At 40.7% G+C, this 15,022-nt stretch overlaps 1 protein-coding gene across 5 annotated transcripts in view; it reads left to right on the plus strand.

Annotated features, from left to right (window-relative positions):
- Window positions 1-15,022, plus strand: part of NPAS3 (neuronal PAS domain protein 3) — an 844,272-nt gene that overhangs the window by 413,273 nt on the left and 415,977 nt on the right. For all 5 annotated transcript variants that reach the window (XM_073348989.1, XM_073348988.1, XM_073348990.1 and 2 more), the window contains one exon: window positions 1,160-1,242. In XM_073348989.1, coding sequence (XP_073205090.1) covers window positions 1,160-1,242 — 83 coding nt within the window. The remainder of the gene's footprint in view (window positions 1-1,159; window positions 1,243-15,022) is intronic.

Consider the following 15,022-nt stretch of genomic DNA (forward strand, 5'->3'; position numbering starts at 1 on the left):
TGCAACACTGTCTCTTGTGCTCCAGAGGCACCTTTCCATCAGGGTCTTAGATGTGAATATGTGAACATGTCTGCCTTCTGCAATGGGGCAGGGGAGTCTCCTTAACCCATCTCCCCTCTTTCCACCTCCCTTGTCCCCAATTACCTCAAGCAGAGCTAGACGTAAAACAAAAAGCTCTATATCTACAGTAGGTTACTTCCTCCGCTGCTTAGCTGTGTTTAGGCATCTATTACTGTCTTCTTATTCCTGGCACACCATATGAAGTCGAGATTAACGAAAGTTCTACTGTGTGATTTCTTGATTTTTCTCTTATTTTAGTCATCATTGCCTTTGAAATCATAGCTGCAAGTTATTCCCTTTCTATTTTTAAAACTATTAATTTTAACAAATAGTATGGAGATTGCTGTTTGAAGACACAGCAGTTACCTTGGTATCTGGGATATTGCAATATTTCCTTATACTTACAATAGGAAATAGTTTTGATGCCTCAGATATCATAGTGAGGAAATTGTTTGCAAATGATGACTGTTTCAGGCACTTCTGTCCTTCAGTTCATTTTCAAATGAAGGAGGTAGCATGTTCAGAAAGACATCTTTCTTATCTTTACAATTATGGAGTAATTTTTGTCTGCACATTTGGGTGCACATGCGTTATATTTAGCATCTTCTACTTTAATATTTCTTATTTTTTACCACACCTGGTCCATAGTCTCAGCAATATGAACAAAGAAACTTCTATCGGGACTTGGGCCATATTTGTATAGCTGGGTGGTTCTCAATCTATTTACCAGCTCTCTATATGTTATGTGGGCCACATCCACACAATATATATGCTACCTGCATGGCCCTGAGGGTGTCACATGGGCTGCAACTATGTGCTGATTGGGCCACAGGTTGAGAGCTGTTAGTATTGCATGTTCATTTTCATAGTTCCCAGGCACTTTAGCAGTTTTGAAAAGAATAATATTAAGCCACAAAATTCAAATCACTGAAAGTTATACGGTGATTTTACTTACTATAGTGCAAGGCAAAGTTGTAATTAACACTAGTGGTGTTTAAAAATGCAAGAGTCCATGTCTATAGTATCTTTCCAGTGGTGTAATCAGGGATACAGTGTGACTGAATGTGCAGACATTGGAACATAATTGTTTTTTATTCAGTTATAGGTGCGCAGCGCAGGAGAAGCCCCAGTGCCCTTGCCATTGAAGTATTTGAATCACATTTGGGAAGTCACATTTTACAGGTAAAAATAATGGCTTTACCAAAATAATCAACATAACTAGACAGTAACAATATGTAATATTTCTGCCAATTATTTGAAGCTGTTGTTATCAGGACTTACATTTGTGAAATTTTTTTATGAATTCAATTTTTTTCTTTTTAGAAAGTCTCTGAGTGAGAGAAATTTAATGAGAGAGGGAGGGCAAGTATTCTTTGTGCTGTAGTACTTTAGATGAATCACGCTATGTAGTTATATTGGACTGTGCAGTAACTGTTGCTCACAGAATTACCGTGTGTGTTTGTGTGTGTATAAAACACTATTTTGTGTAAATAATTTGATTCTTGTTAAGTGTCCTGTTCAGATTTAGATTTTCTTTTCTCATTTTGGGTTACAAACACCATTTCACTTCCCCCACCCACAATTGTCATGACTCTAATAGTTTGAATTACAAAAATCTTCATAGAGAAGAAATAACAGCATGTCTTCCAGGTCTTAGTAGTAAATGAGATAAGAATAATTTGATTTTTCCCAAAGTATTTTATGACACTGTACAGTAGCTTTATGTGAAAAAGATTAGGTTGAACAGAAATGATGTGATAGAGACATTCATGTATGTTATGTGTTTTGTTTTGTCAGGGCTTGGTGATTCCACAAAACATTTTTTAGGTTTTAGTTATCAGAGATGGAGTAGAAGCAGGTAACAAAGGCCACAGCAACAAAATGGGGAGTGTTTTGTCAATGTAGACTAAACAAACAAACAAAAAGCCTTATGGAAATAAGAAACCTGCTGTGCATATGGTCTTTTCTAACTGCAGCACTAAATAACTGCTGTTATTTAGCAGAAATTTCTGCTTCTCAATCCAAGTATGCAGCATGGAATATTGTCTTTTGATATGCAAGAGAGGCAAGTTAGGATACTATAATGAGAAATATTTCACTTCATCTGAAACAATTGAGAGGTATTTCTCTGTACTACCACAGCAGTAGCTTTCAAAGGAGCTATGGGTAATCTCCAGGTTTTCATACCTTTCTGCAGTTAGCTAAATGTAAAATGGTAACAAAGATAATTCTAGCAAAACATAAAATTTACCACTGGAATGAATTTCCTTTAAGTGCAAAAATTTTGAATGAAGTGATTTAATTATTTGTGTGTCCTTGGCAGAGGTCTAAGTTCAAGGTTTTAATGTTGTAAGCAAATACTTATATTATGGTTACTATACCAAAGATGGTAAATGTGCACCACTGAGTTTTGCATAATAGACACAAATGCTGTTGTGCTGTCTTACAGATATAACAAAACAATACAGAAAAAGAATAAATAAGCAGCAGTTTTGTGATGTTTGAGTTTGTGTAATTTGTCAGCATGCTGCTATGAATATATAAATACATACTATATACATAAAGGTATGCTTTTTACAGTATGTATTTCTAGTAATATCCAGATAAAACCTCATTGAAATTGATTTGTATCCAGTTTTAGTCCAGATGTCGATCATGACCTTATAATATGGATATAATTCATTCTGTTATTTGAGGTCTATCACACTACAACCTTATAAGCTATTTGGAATGTAAATTTTTCAATCACTGAATGGCTAAGAAGCTTTCATCATTTTTTTATCTGCTTAAAGCAGATTTCCTTTTTATTTTTGATTCTCCCCCCCCCCCCAACTAATACATAGAGGATGTAAGAGCTATCAAACAGATAGCAAAAAATCACTGCAGCATGTGTACATGGTTTTCAGTCTGAGTCACCATAAATTCCATATTGAATATCTGTTGAGGTGTGGCCTTTTCAAAGAGGGTGTTGGTCTTTCTAAATTGCTTCCATTAATCTTTAGCAGAATTGATAGAAGAAAGTTCTAGGGTGACATTTAAAAGAGAATAGATTGTGGATGATGGATAAAGAGCTCAGTGAACTTATAATGGATGTAAGTTAGTCATAATATGTTAAAAATCTTCTCTCGCTTTAGCAGGCTAAAATGTATAAAACAACACTCAGTAAGAGATTATAGGGAGAGCACTGAAATACAGTAGTTGCAGGAATCTCAGAATATCACCTTGTGATGTCATTGGTAGAAGCACCTTGTGATGTCATTGGAAAAGCACTCCAGAAGGTCGGAATACTAGTAATGACGTCACAAACCCAACTAGAGTCTCCTCCAGTGGAATGCTGCTCTAACAATTATTGCTTTGGGGGGCACTACTTCTAGAAATGACATTCAAAGCAATATTGTGGTAACTGTTATTTGAGAAAGCAGCAAAAAGTCCTTTGGCACCTCATGGACTAACAGACGTATTGGAGCATAAGCTTTCGTGGGTGAATACCCACTTCGTTGGATTCATTCACCCACGAAAGCTTATGCTCCAATACGTCTGTTAGTCTATAAGGTGCCACAGGACTCTTTGCCGCTTTTACAGATCCAGACTAACACGGCTACCCCCCTGATATTTGTTATTTGAGTGAGAGAGATGAACGGAGAAATACATGCCAACCTGCAAAAAGTACTGTATTGCGGGAGTACCCATATTTTTCAGAATCTGTTATATAAGGATTAATAGTTAATCTATTCAGTGCCCTTTATAATTAATATTTTAAAGTCCTGGCTAAAAGTAAATTCAGAAATTAAAGAGACTTTTTCTAATACTTTTGTTCTTTCAAAGTTTATTAACAGACACATGAGAACCACAATATAAAGTCTATATTTTAAAAATGTACATAGTTTGTTTATAGTGATGTTATAAAAATAGAAATGGAGCAACATCTTGTGACATTTTAAATCTTGATTCTAGAAGCAAGTACTCTCAGTCAATCATGTCAAAAATTTCCAAGCCACAGCCAATTGCAGTATATCATACTGAAGAGATGATTCCCACGGTCGGTTTATGGCCAAAGGAAACTACGCACAATGTGCTCATGGAAAAAAAAGGAAATACTCCAAATATTATTATAGCAGTAGCCTCACAATCAGAAAAGAATCTTTCAGACATTATCCAATTAAAACACCTGGATGAAGAAGTAGTGGGAATGCCTTGAATAGAATTGAAGCCAGATCATTAGAGTTGCCCATTAATTATTAGCAAGACTTCATTATACTCCACGTTCATCTTATGCATGAGAGTAGCTTTATAATGAGGTTAGGCGGCAATGAAAAATATCTTAAATTTTACCTCTGTAGTGTATTTTTTACTTCATTATAAGTTCAATGAAAAAACATTGATTTCTGTTATCTCTTATTGGCAAACTTTAGCTCAAGCAAGACTTAAAAGTTAAGATGATATGCTCAGTTTATATCTCTTGATACTTTCTTTCACTTCTTAACTATTGAGGATTAAGAAAAGGGGTCAGTGACCCATATTCTTCATATAATCAAGAATGATCAGGAAATGTAGAACTAAATATAGAGAAAAGGGAAAGTTAGTGAATATATTTGCATATGCAAATTAGCTTAATTGATACTGCTTGCCTCTACAGGGATTTTTCATTACAAACTGGAGTGCTACATTGTTCAGCTCATATTGAGTAATTTAGTAACTAATGAGACCAGTTTGCACTAATTTGCATATGATAAATGAGCTTAATTGCAGTAAATAACTTGGAGGCATAATTACTTAATTTTCCTGTGTTGCACGGCTTTTAAGTTCACGTATGAACAACTCAAGATAATTTTGCATATTTAAATTAGTTGCTTTTAAAATATCTTGAACAAAAAAGAACGCACCTTAGGATTTGAACTGTAAAACAATTGAAAGTAAAGTTTACAGTATTTTCAGTTAAAATTTAGATAAGTTCTTAAACATGTGTTTTGTTTTATTGTTTTTTTATGCCAAGCTCTTACCAAAGTAGATATATTTGGTATTAAACACTCTGCAGTAAGCGTTAAATATAAGATTTGGAAAGAAAGATTCCAGTAACAATAATAACAGCAACTTTGTATCTAAATTGCAGTGATTCTTACTGACTGTATACTCCTGTATATAAGAGCAGTCACTTTTAAAAATTGAAGTCAGTGCTGTGGAAGTGCCAGATTGACTGGTCAGCAACTGCAGTTTTTTTAATGGTGCATTAAATTACCGTACACAATTGCACAGGCAGTGCTTGTGTTAGATTCTACAAACTGCCGTACTGACCCCAGTCATGCCCCCATTATTTGCAGGTGGAGTGGAATTTTACTGATGTCTCCATCCTGTGCTGAAAAATGGCTCAGCTACTTTCTCAACAGCATTCGCTCTTTTCCTCAGGGCTTACAGAAGGTGGTCTGGGGGGGATTTTTACATTGTCCTCATACCACCCTTGAAAAAATCAGAAAAACAGAAATCCACTTCAGATTGTGCCTCACCATAAGAGCTGGACATTTCTCTTTCCTTCCTCTAAGGGTCGTCCTCATGATGTTTCTGGTCAACTGTGTCTCCTTGGCAGCATGGCTTAGAAGGAGACACACTGTCAAGGACCAAATCCAGAGCTAGTTGGGACTTGTGATGCTGCGGAAACTTTATGTGTTAGTCCCTGGTCTCCTGTGGATTGGATGGGGATCTGCTTTGTTTTTGTGCATGCTCCCTGACCTTTTCTGAACTAGGGAAACTCCAATCCTTTCGTGGAATGGTAGAGGAGAAATTTCCACAAGTAATTCTTAGTGGAGATTTACTCTTCTTTCGCTCCATTCTATAGGATCTCACAGGGGATTGGGGCCATTGAGTTTACTTCAGCTTTTCTGCATTTAAAAACTCAAAACAACACAAAATCCACCCATGGATACAAGAAGTCTGCTGCATTGCTGATAACATTTTACACAATTTACATTAAATTACATATTTTCATGGAGAAGCTAAGAGCCATATATGTTTTGTTCTTGATTCACAAATACAGTGCCCAGAAAACCCATTTGTCAGCAAGTATGTGAGAATGTAGTACAAACAAATCTGTGTGGTCTAATAAAGGGTACTTTCTTGACTCTTAAATGTATTCTGTTTGTTGCCAAATGTAGGGGTACACTTGTAATGAAATCCTTTAGTACCTGCTTTAAAAAACATACTTATAATCCAGAAAAATCTTTTCAATTTTGAAAAATGCCCCTTGTTGTTTTTTATGTTTGTAAAGAGAATATAAACATTAGTCTTTGTAATAAATGCAATACAGTAATAGACGTATGTAACAGTATTAATGTAGTGTTTGTGACATTCTGAGTTACTGATCTTTAGAGTTGGCCAGTTATTCATTTTGAATAATGTCCTGTGCGAATTTAACATTCCTTGCTATTTGAAAATTACTCAGAAACTATTCCTGATACATATGGGTTTAGTTGCTATTAATAAATATTCACCAAATAGTTTGCACAAAATGGTTTTTGACCGGGGTTGATTGTGAACTTTTTGCCAGCTAATTACAGTGACTATTGACTTTTATTATTCATACTGTGTAGTTGCTCACCCAAGTCACATAGGATAACATTTTCAAAAGCAGCTAAGTTCCACTTTCAGAAGTGACTTAGGCACCTGCGAGGTTGAGATTCATTGAAAGACAATGGGATTGAGGTTCCTAAGTATCTAAGTCAGTTTTGAAAAAGGGACTTAACCTCCTGTATAACTAAGGTCCTTTGGAAAATGTTACCTATGATCTTGTTTTTACTTCTTGACTGGTTGATTGAGACTTTTTAAACAGGAGAAAAAACAAATAATAAATAATGAGTTACAAACTTATATTATGAATTTTTGGGTAAATATTCATTTGGGCTAAATTTTGTGAAGCTGTTGGGATTCATTTACACTTTCATGAATGGCCAGCAGTTCTCAGAATACTCGCTAACATCAATAATAGCATGAATAGTAACAAATTGAATGATTTATCAAATTGTTTTTTTTTCATATTTAACCAGTTCTGCTGCAATTTTAACTGAAAACTGTTATGAAAAATTTTCCTGTCTACTTCCAAAGGATGCAACATCTTTTGTCCTGTTGTAGAAACACATGCCATCATATACACAAAGGAAGAAAAATGTACAGAATTTGTAGGAAGCTACCAGATCACCAAAGAGTTTTCTGTATATGGTAATAGGTGTTGGTTTTCCATTTCTATTTCTATTTCTGCAGTGTCGTTATTGCACGAATAGGAGCACAGTGACATCCATCAAGCATGGTAGATTCAAAAGTTGGAAAAAGTTCACTATTTTTTCTCACTACAATATGTTATAACTTTTTTAATGTATTGATATTTATTTATAATAATCACCAACACTATAAAAAGATAATGACACTATTTGTTCTCATGACTAAGGTGTCTTGAAGTTAACAGGTTAACTGGAGAGTATGCTGGTAAAGTTTTTTCATGCATTGTAAGCATGTATTGGGTGTGTAACCAATTTAGTTTGTGCAAAACTTGTGACTCTTTACTCTTAAAGTCAGAGGAAAGATCAGGGAGCGGAGCGGCTCTTCTACTTTTTCAGGTAATGAAAGATGGTACAGGTGTTACACATAGTTAATAAAGTAGTTTGGAAACAAAAAATGTTTCCCTTGAGTAGAAACAAGCGGTGATATTTAGTCACATGAGTAGGAAGACTGCTAAGAGTTAAAATTGGCAAAACAGGATGAATGATCATTATTGAATAAGACAATAAGAAGCAGTTAATTTTTGTTCAGCCACAAATGTTTAAATATTATAAAAGTTTGGCGAGTTTTAAAATGGATAAAACATACTTCATGGTTATTCATTTTAAGTAGGAAAATACATATAAATTGGCATCAAGTGCATAGGTGATCTTGGAGCTCGACGGGTGGCAGGGCACATTTCCAATCTTCTCAGAGATTCCTATTGGGGCACTGCGCCCTACCTGACCTGAGAGCTGGAAGAGAGAAGAAACAGATAGTAAGGTGTTGGAGTGCTGTAAAATTTTAGTGAAAAGATTCCTCTTCTCATGTCCTATTTTCAACAACTTTAAGTATTATATAATGAGGTGAACTCTGTACAACACCACTTAGGATAGCAACAGTGACATGAGACTAAAGGTGAAGAAGCAGCAGGTGGTAGTCCTGGAATATATTGATGATTATGCCATTCTAGAAAGCATATTAACTGAAAAGAGTCTACTTCTGGCTTGGAAATGTGTGGACAAGAAATGGCAATTGCTAATGATGTCAGTGGTGCAATATGTAAGTATAAAAGGTGACAGTTCAGTTTCTTACAGAGCTGTACTGGATTAAGTGGACAGGTTGTTAACAGATCTATGTTAGCATATGGCATAGGGAGGAAATGTGGTGAAGTGTACAAAATTTTAGTCACACTTATTAAACATTTGGGGCAGAGTTCTGGACTTGCTGAAAGAAAGGAGGGTGAGGAAGTAGAATGATTGTCTGGCTATACGGAAAGAAGGACAGGACACATTTGACATGGGATTAATCAGGTTGCAACTTTATTATTAGATGTCTGAGACTACCTGGCAGATAAAAGTGTTCAGTACAGGTAACCCCATGTTTATTCCATAATTATCCGGCTGGGCTTTCACCAGATCCCCCTCTTTTTCCATCCAGGGCCTCAAGCAAATCCATTGCTGGGACCTTACCATCCACACCCACACCCCCTCATAGGAGGGTTAAGGTGGGTTATAAGAATGGAGTCCCTAACTGTCCCCCATTCGTTCCTTTAATGAACACCTCAACAGTTTTCATCTCCCCCCCCCCCCGTCTCCCCCAGCCATAAAGCATTGTTCCCTTAATTCGGCCAGCCAGCCAAATACCTCTCACCCCCTCTTAAAGGTGCAGGGCAGTCATTACTGTTGACATTCAACATTGCAGATTAAAGTTATGTATCAGTTGTTAAAACAAAATGGAATTCAAAGGATGAAGGTTGCTGTAGTTTAACCAGTCAATGAAATGGTTTTTAACGGTGTTTGGCAGTTAAGAGGCATTCATTGTGTGATCAAATGGAATACACAGGTGACAAGGTAGATTGGAGAAGAGGATTAAAGATGGCATAGGCCTCCAAGGGGGAGTGATTTCAAAAGACACATCCTCTACTTTATACATTTTAATTATGAATTGGACCCTCATCTTTGTCACACATAATTCACTGTTATCAGACTTGTTCCTTTGTCCAAATAATATCCAAAGCTTTCAGGGGTGAAGCTGAAGGAGACACAGGTTGAGCTCATAGAGATATAATCCAAAAAGTAACAGACTGTGAGAGAAAGGAGTTGCATAGGGGGAAAAAAAGTAGACTGGCAGAAAAAACTAAAAACTTCTCTACACCACTGCAAAAACCTTTAAAGGCAAACGCAGTTAATCTAGAATACCTGGTAACAAAACACAATTTAGGCATAATCGGCCCTTCTGAAGAATGATGGGATCACAATAATGCATGGGATGCAGTATTAGATTAATATAAATTTAGCGAGGAGAGGGTGTAGTATCATACTAGAGAAAAAACAAGTAAAAACAAATTTGAAGAAAATGAAATTTCCAACTGGGTGGAAAGAATCTGTACAGTTACAAATCCATAATTCTAAGAATAGAAATATGATAGGTTAGATTATATCATGGGCAACTGGATCTGAGAAGAAATGGGTGCTCATTGTTGAGAAAAAGAGGGAGACCATGTGATCTACTGAAACAATAATATCATATGACAGCAACTGTCCAGATATAACTGCTCAAAAGTCACATCAGGGCACAGTTTAAAGGCAGGACTATGGGACTAATACCTGTAGTGTTATGAAAAAGTTAGTAGGATCTCAAAAAACTACAGAAGATCAATATTTCAGTTGTACAATATGTCTTCGTTGGAATAGGACAATTTCAGTAACAATATTCTGCCTTAGATTCAAGGATGCATAGTATTTCATTTTTTTCCAGGGATGAGTATTTAATACCTACATTGGAGTCTGTCCAGGGTTGGTCATAAGACTCGTCTAGCAGACAAGCCACAAAACAGTCAGAAAAACAGCTGACTCTCTAGCACTGATTTTAAGTGGTACAGCTGTTCCACTGGCGGAGAAAGACATGGGGCTTCCAGGCACTACTGTAATATAAGTAGTAATAAATAAATATAATAATGAGTAAACGTCACTGGGCTGAGTTCTCTGATCACTTAAACTGGTGTAAATCCAGAGCAATTCCACTGAAGGCTATGAAGCCATTCTGGAGATTAGACAGAAGTTGGCTAAATATATTTCATTTTCTTAAAGAGAACTAGGAACTAAAGGCTAGTTCTGAATCTGAAATGGCTAAACACACTTGCACAGGCATTGCTGTTTAAAATTGAGACCTCAGATCCATGATCCGAAATACATGACAAGAGGACTTCCTGTGTTCAGAGACTTGAAAGGTGCTAATTTACATATTCCAAGTTGTCCCAATCACAATAAGTGCATTAGATTGGACCCAGAAAGGTAATGCTTTCAATGCAAAGCTATATCAAAGATATGGCATCTTAACAGTAGCTGCCCAAAGGGGTGTGTATTAAGAGGAGACCAAGGGGGAAAAGGAATATATGTATATATAAAAAAATCAAGTATCAAATTGTTTTGCAATTGAAGCTTGAAGCAACACACTTAAATGTGCATTTTATATGGCACTATAATACATGTAGTTTCATTTAATAAAGAAATATTTGATCTGAGCTGGATACAGCATACCGTACTGTGTCATTTCATTCCTGAGAAAGTATTTGAGGGAAATGACATATCTCAGCACTGTTTGTTGACTGTTTTGTTGTCACCTGCTGAGTGTTGTCATTTCCATAGCCAGTGGGCTGTATTGAATCAGACAGAAGGAATAGGTCATTAACAGAAAAGGAGGACTTTCTGCAGCCTGTAAAGGAGGAGAAATTTTTCCTGAAGGAGGAATTTTTTTTCCTGCTACATCAACAAAACTGTGTTTAATAGAGTCTTCATTCAGCTATGATTTGGTGGTTAGCCCTGTTTTCAGCTGAAGTAATGCATGGGTTCTCCAAAAAGAGCCATATCTTGAATGGAGATCGTAAAGGTCCAGATGGGGACAATTAAAATGTCTTGATTTCTAGAAATCGTGGGGGTTTGTCCCCTCCCCCTCTCCTTCCCCTGGCACCAATCACATATTCACTGGGGGTAAGAAGGCTCTCAATTTTATATAAATTAATAGAAAAAAGGTTTTAAAAGGAAAACATATTTTTATTTATATACTGTGACTATAAACAATGGCATTTGTCTCCACTTCGCAGAAACTACCAGTAATACAGATCCAAAGTTGACTGCATTGCTCCTTTCAGACCCAGTGGAGAAAAACCTAGAAATAATGTTTAGGTGGTCTTTAATTGGTGTAGTATCATTTTTTTCAAATATCCTGTTTTGGGTGCATATCAGTGCACAGTGGATTAGACCGGTACAAGCATCCTTCTGTTTTCCTTTTTTTTCCTTTTTAAAGTTTGTAAGATGTGCATTTGTTTGTTTCTTCACATGTCTAAAATGCATGTGCACACTATTGATACAGGGCTGGATTAAGGTAATCCAGGATTCTTCTTCGATTGATTGCTCATGTGCATTCCAATAGGTGTATGCGCGTGTCGCGTGCATGATCGTCGGAAGGTTTTTTCCGTTAGCAGTACTCATCGGGTCGGCAGTGGAGACCCCTGGAGTGGTGCCTTTATGGCAGTGTACATAGGTCCCTGCCGACCCGCTGCCTGCTCAGTTCCTTCTTACCACCAGTGACGGTCGTTGGAGCAGCTCAGTCTCTTGCATTCGCAAGTGCCTACCTAGTGGTTCCCTTTTCTTAGTTGTATATAGTTGTTAGTTCGTGATATATTAGTTTGTAGATTAGTTGGACTTACTTCGGGGGGCTTCCCCTCCATCCTAGTTCCCCCAGGCACAGGGGCATGCCTCGGTCGCAGGAGTTTAAGGTGTGCAAGAGATGTGCGAAACCTATGCCCACAGGTGATCCGCATGCTGCCTGTCTCAAGTGTTTAGGAGTGGGCCATCAGACAGATAAGTGCCCAATTTGCAGGAGCTTCAGACCCAGGGCTAAGAGAGAGCAGGACTATCGTTTGAATCTCCTCCTGATGGAGTCGGCTCTCTGCCCGCAGGCGACACTGGAAGCGACACCGGCATCGTTGGTGCGCAGTGCCCCGGCCTTGGTGCAGGATGTCCCAGCACTGAGGAAGGACTCCTCCAAGGAGCACTGGCGCTGGTCCCCAACCCGCAAGGCCAGTGCCACCAGGCGGCACCGTTCACAGTCCCTGTGCCACATAAGAAAAAGAAGGCGGACAGGTGTCGTTCCCCCTGTCAAGAAGCTGAGAGATGCATCCCCTGGAGGGACACGCATGGTCTGGGCCTCAAGACCCTGCACTGTTGACTCCGGCCCCAACGGGAGACCCATTGAGTCCGGAGCTGATGGACTCCCCGACTCGGGAGGATTTGGAAGAAGAGCTTGACCTTCCCTCCACGCCAGACACCCACGAGGCAGTGCGAGACCTCATTGCCATGATGGCGCAATCCCCGGCCCCGCAGGTGCGGGGCCCAGCACCACAAGCCCAGGCACCGTCAGCGGCCCTGGCGATGGCACCGGCTGCCGTGTCTAGCCCGGCACTGCATGTGGCTCCAGCACCCTTTGCGGCTCTGATGGCAGCTCCGCCTCTGGTTCATAATCGTGGCAAGCTACGGCACCGCTCACCATCTCCCTGGTACTGCTCCCCAGCACCGTCCGGCTCCGCCCTGTCCCCCCCACCCCATGGTCGGGCACAGACTACTTGTCCAAGTCAGACACTGAGTCTTTTGTCTCTCAACGCAGCCATTCCCAGTTCCGGCATGGCAGACCGGTCGAATCATCGGCACCTCAGGGTCAGGGCTCCAGGCTGGTATCTGCACCCCCATACCACCCCCTCAGCAACACTGCTGACTCTCCACGCCCCCAGGGCTCCTGAGGACCCGGCACGAGGCAGGGACTCTGGGCTGTCATGCTCAAGCACAGCGCCTGATCCAGCACCATCAGTAACACTAGAGCCATCTCCAGTCACAGGAGGCTCCAAGGTACCTGACCCTACCTCCAGAGAGCCAGAAGGGCAGGAAGACCCTGTCCCATGGGCCTCCTCCTCTCCTCACCAGACAATGTGGTGGCGGGCACCACCACCACCACCCTACTGGTGATGGACACGAAGGGTCACCAGGACCTCCTTAGGTGGGTGACCCTAAACCTCAGTCTCCAGGCAGAGGAGGTCATGGAGGAGTCTGACCCGATGGTTGACATCCTTGCCTCTGAGGGTCCTTCTAGGGTGGCCTTGCCCTGCAAAAGAATGATCCAAAACACCATTAAGGTGCTTTGGCAGACTCCAGCCTCTATACCACCCACCGCTGAAGGAATGGAAAGACAATATTTAATGCTGCAGAAAGGATACAAACACCTTTTCACTCACCCCCAACCAGGGATTCTGGTGGTCGATGCGGCAAACCACGAAGAGCAGCAAGGACAGCCAGTCCCATGCCTAAGTCACAGGATGCTAAGAAGTTGGACCTTTTCGGCCAAAACGTCTACTCCACTGTGGGGCTCCAGCTTCGAGTGGCCAACCAGCAAGTGGTACTCAGCCGCTGTGCTTTCAACTCTTATAGCTCGTTGGCAAAGTTCCAGGAGTTACTCCTGGCTGACTTGTGCAAGGAGTTTAATGCGCTCCTTGAGGAGGGTAGGGTGCTCTCCAGAACCTCCCTGCAGGCTGCGTTAGATGCAACGGCCTCGGCAGCGCGGACCATGACCACCGCCAATGATGTGCAGTACATGGCTCCAGGTCTCGGGGGTACCACTTGAGGTCCAGAACACAATACAGGACCTCCCCTTTCACTGTGTGGGTCTGTTCGCCCAAAATACGGTCTCTCGCCTGTACAGCCTTAAGGACTTGCTGGTGACTTTGAAGTATTTGGGGATCCACACCCCTGCACCTCAAAGAAAGCCTTTTAAGCCTCAGCCCCCATCCCGCTTCTACTCTGGGCTTCCTAGGTGAGACTCGTCAAGGAGACAGGGCAGAAATAGTAGGGGGTGCCTGCGACAGTCCTCCTCAGGCCAAGGCCAGGGTTCAGCCAAACAGCCCCCGGGCCCAAAGCCAAACTTTTGAAGATGCGCCCGAGCATCAGTTTCAGTCTCGGATCCTTACCCCCCCACTTTGTGAATTGACTCTCCCGCTTCTACCATGCTTGGTGCCAGATCATGTCAGATCATTGGGTCCTCAGCACGGTAGGGGTGGGATATTCTATCCAATTCTGTTCCCTCCCCCCACTCCCACCCGCCTTCCCCATCCCTCTTCAGGGACCTTTCTCACGAGCAACTCCTCTTGCCGGAGGTGCAATCGCTCCTTGCTCTAGGTGCAATAGAGGAGGTTCCTCAGGAGTTCTTGGGCAAAGGGTTCTACTCCCACTATTTCCTCATTCCCAAGGCTAAAGGTGGGCTCCGGCCTATCCTGGACCTGCAAGATCTCAACACATTCATAAGGAAGATGAAGTTTCTCATGATCTCTCTGGCCACCATCTTTGCTTCCCTGGATCCAGGGGACTGGTACGCCACCCTTGAATTGAAAGATGCGTACTTCCATATACCTATTATCCCGGCCCACAGATAATTCCTGACATTCGTGGTCAGTGTGCAGCACTATCAATTTAGGGTGCTCCCGTTCAGGCTCTGGGCGGCCCCCTGGGCATTCACCAAGTGTATGGCAGTCGTGGCAGCCTTCCTCTGCAAATGGAAGGTGGAAGTACTCCTGTATCTAGATGACTGGCTCATCAAGGCCGAGTCCCAGTCACAGGCCACACAGCATGTGTCCCTGGCCCGGGCCACATTCCACAGGCTGGGACTCATACTG

Source organism: Lepidochelys kempii, chromosome 6 (genome assembly GCF_965140265.1).
Source record: "Lepidochelys kempii isolate rLepKem1 chromosome 6, rLepKem1.hap2, whole genome shotgun sequence".
Classification (NCBI taxonomy): domain Eukaryota; kingdom Metazoa; phylum Chordata; order Testudines; family Cheloniidae; genus Lepidochelys; species Lepidochelys kempii.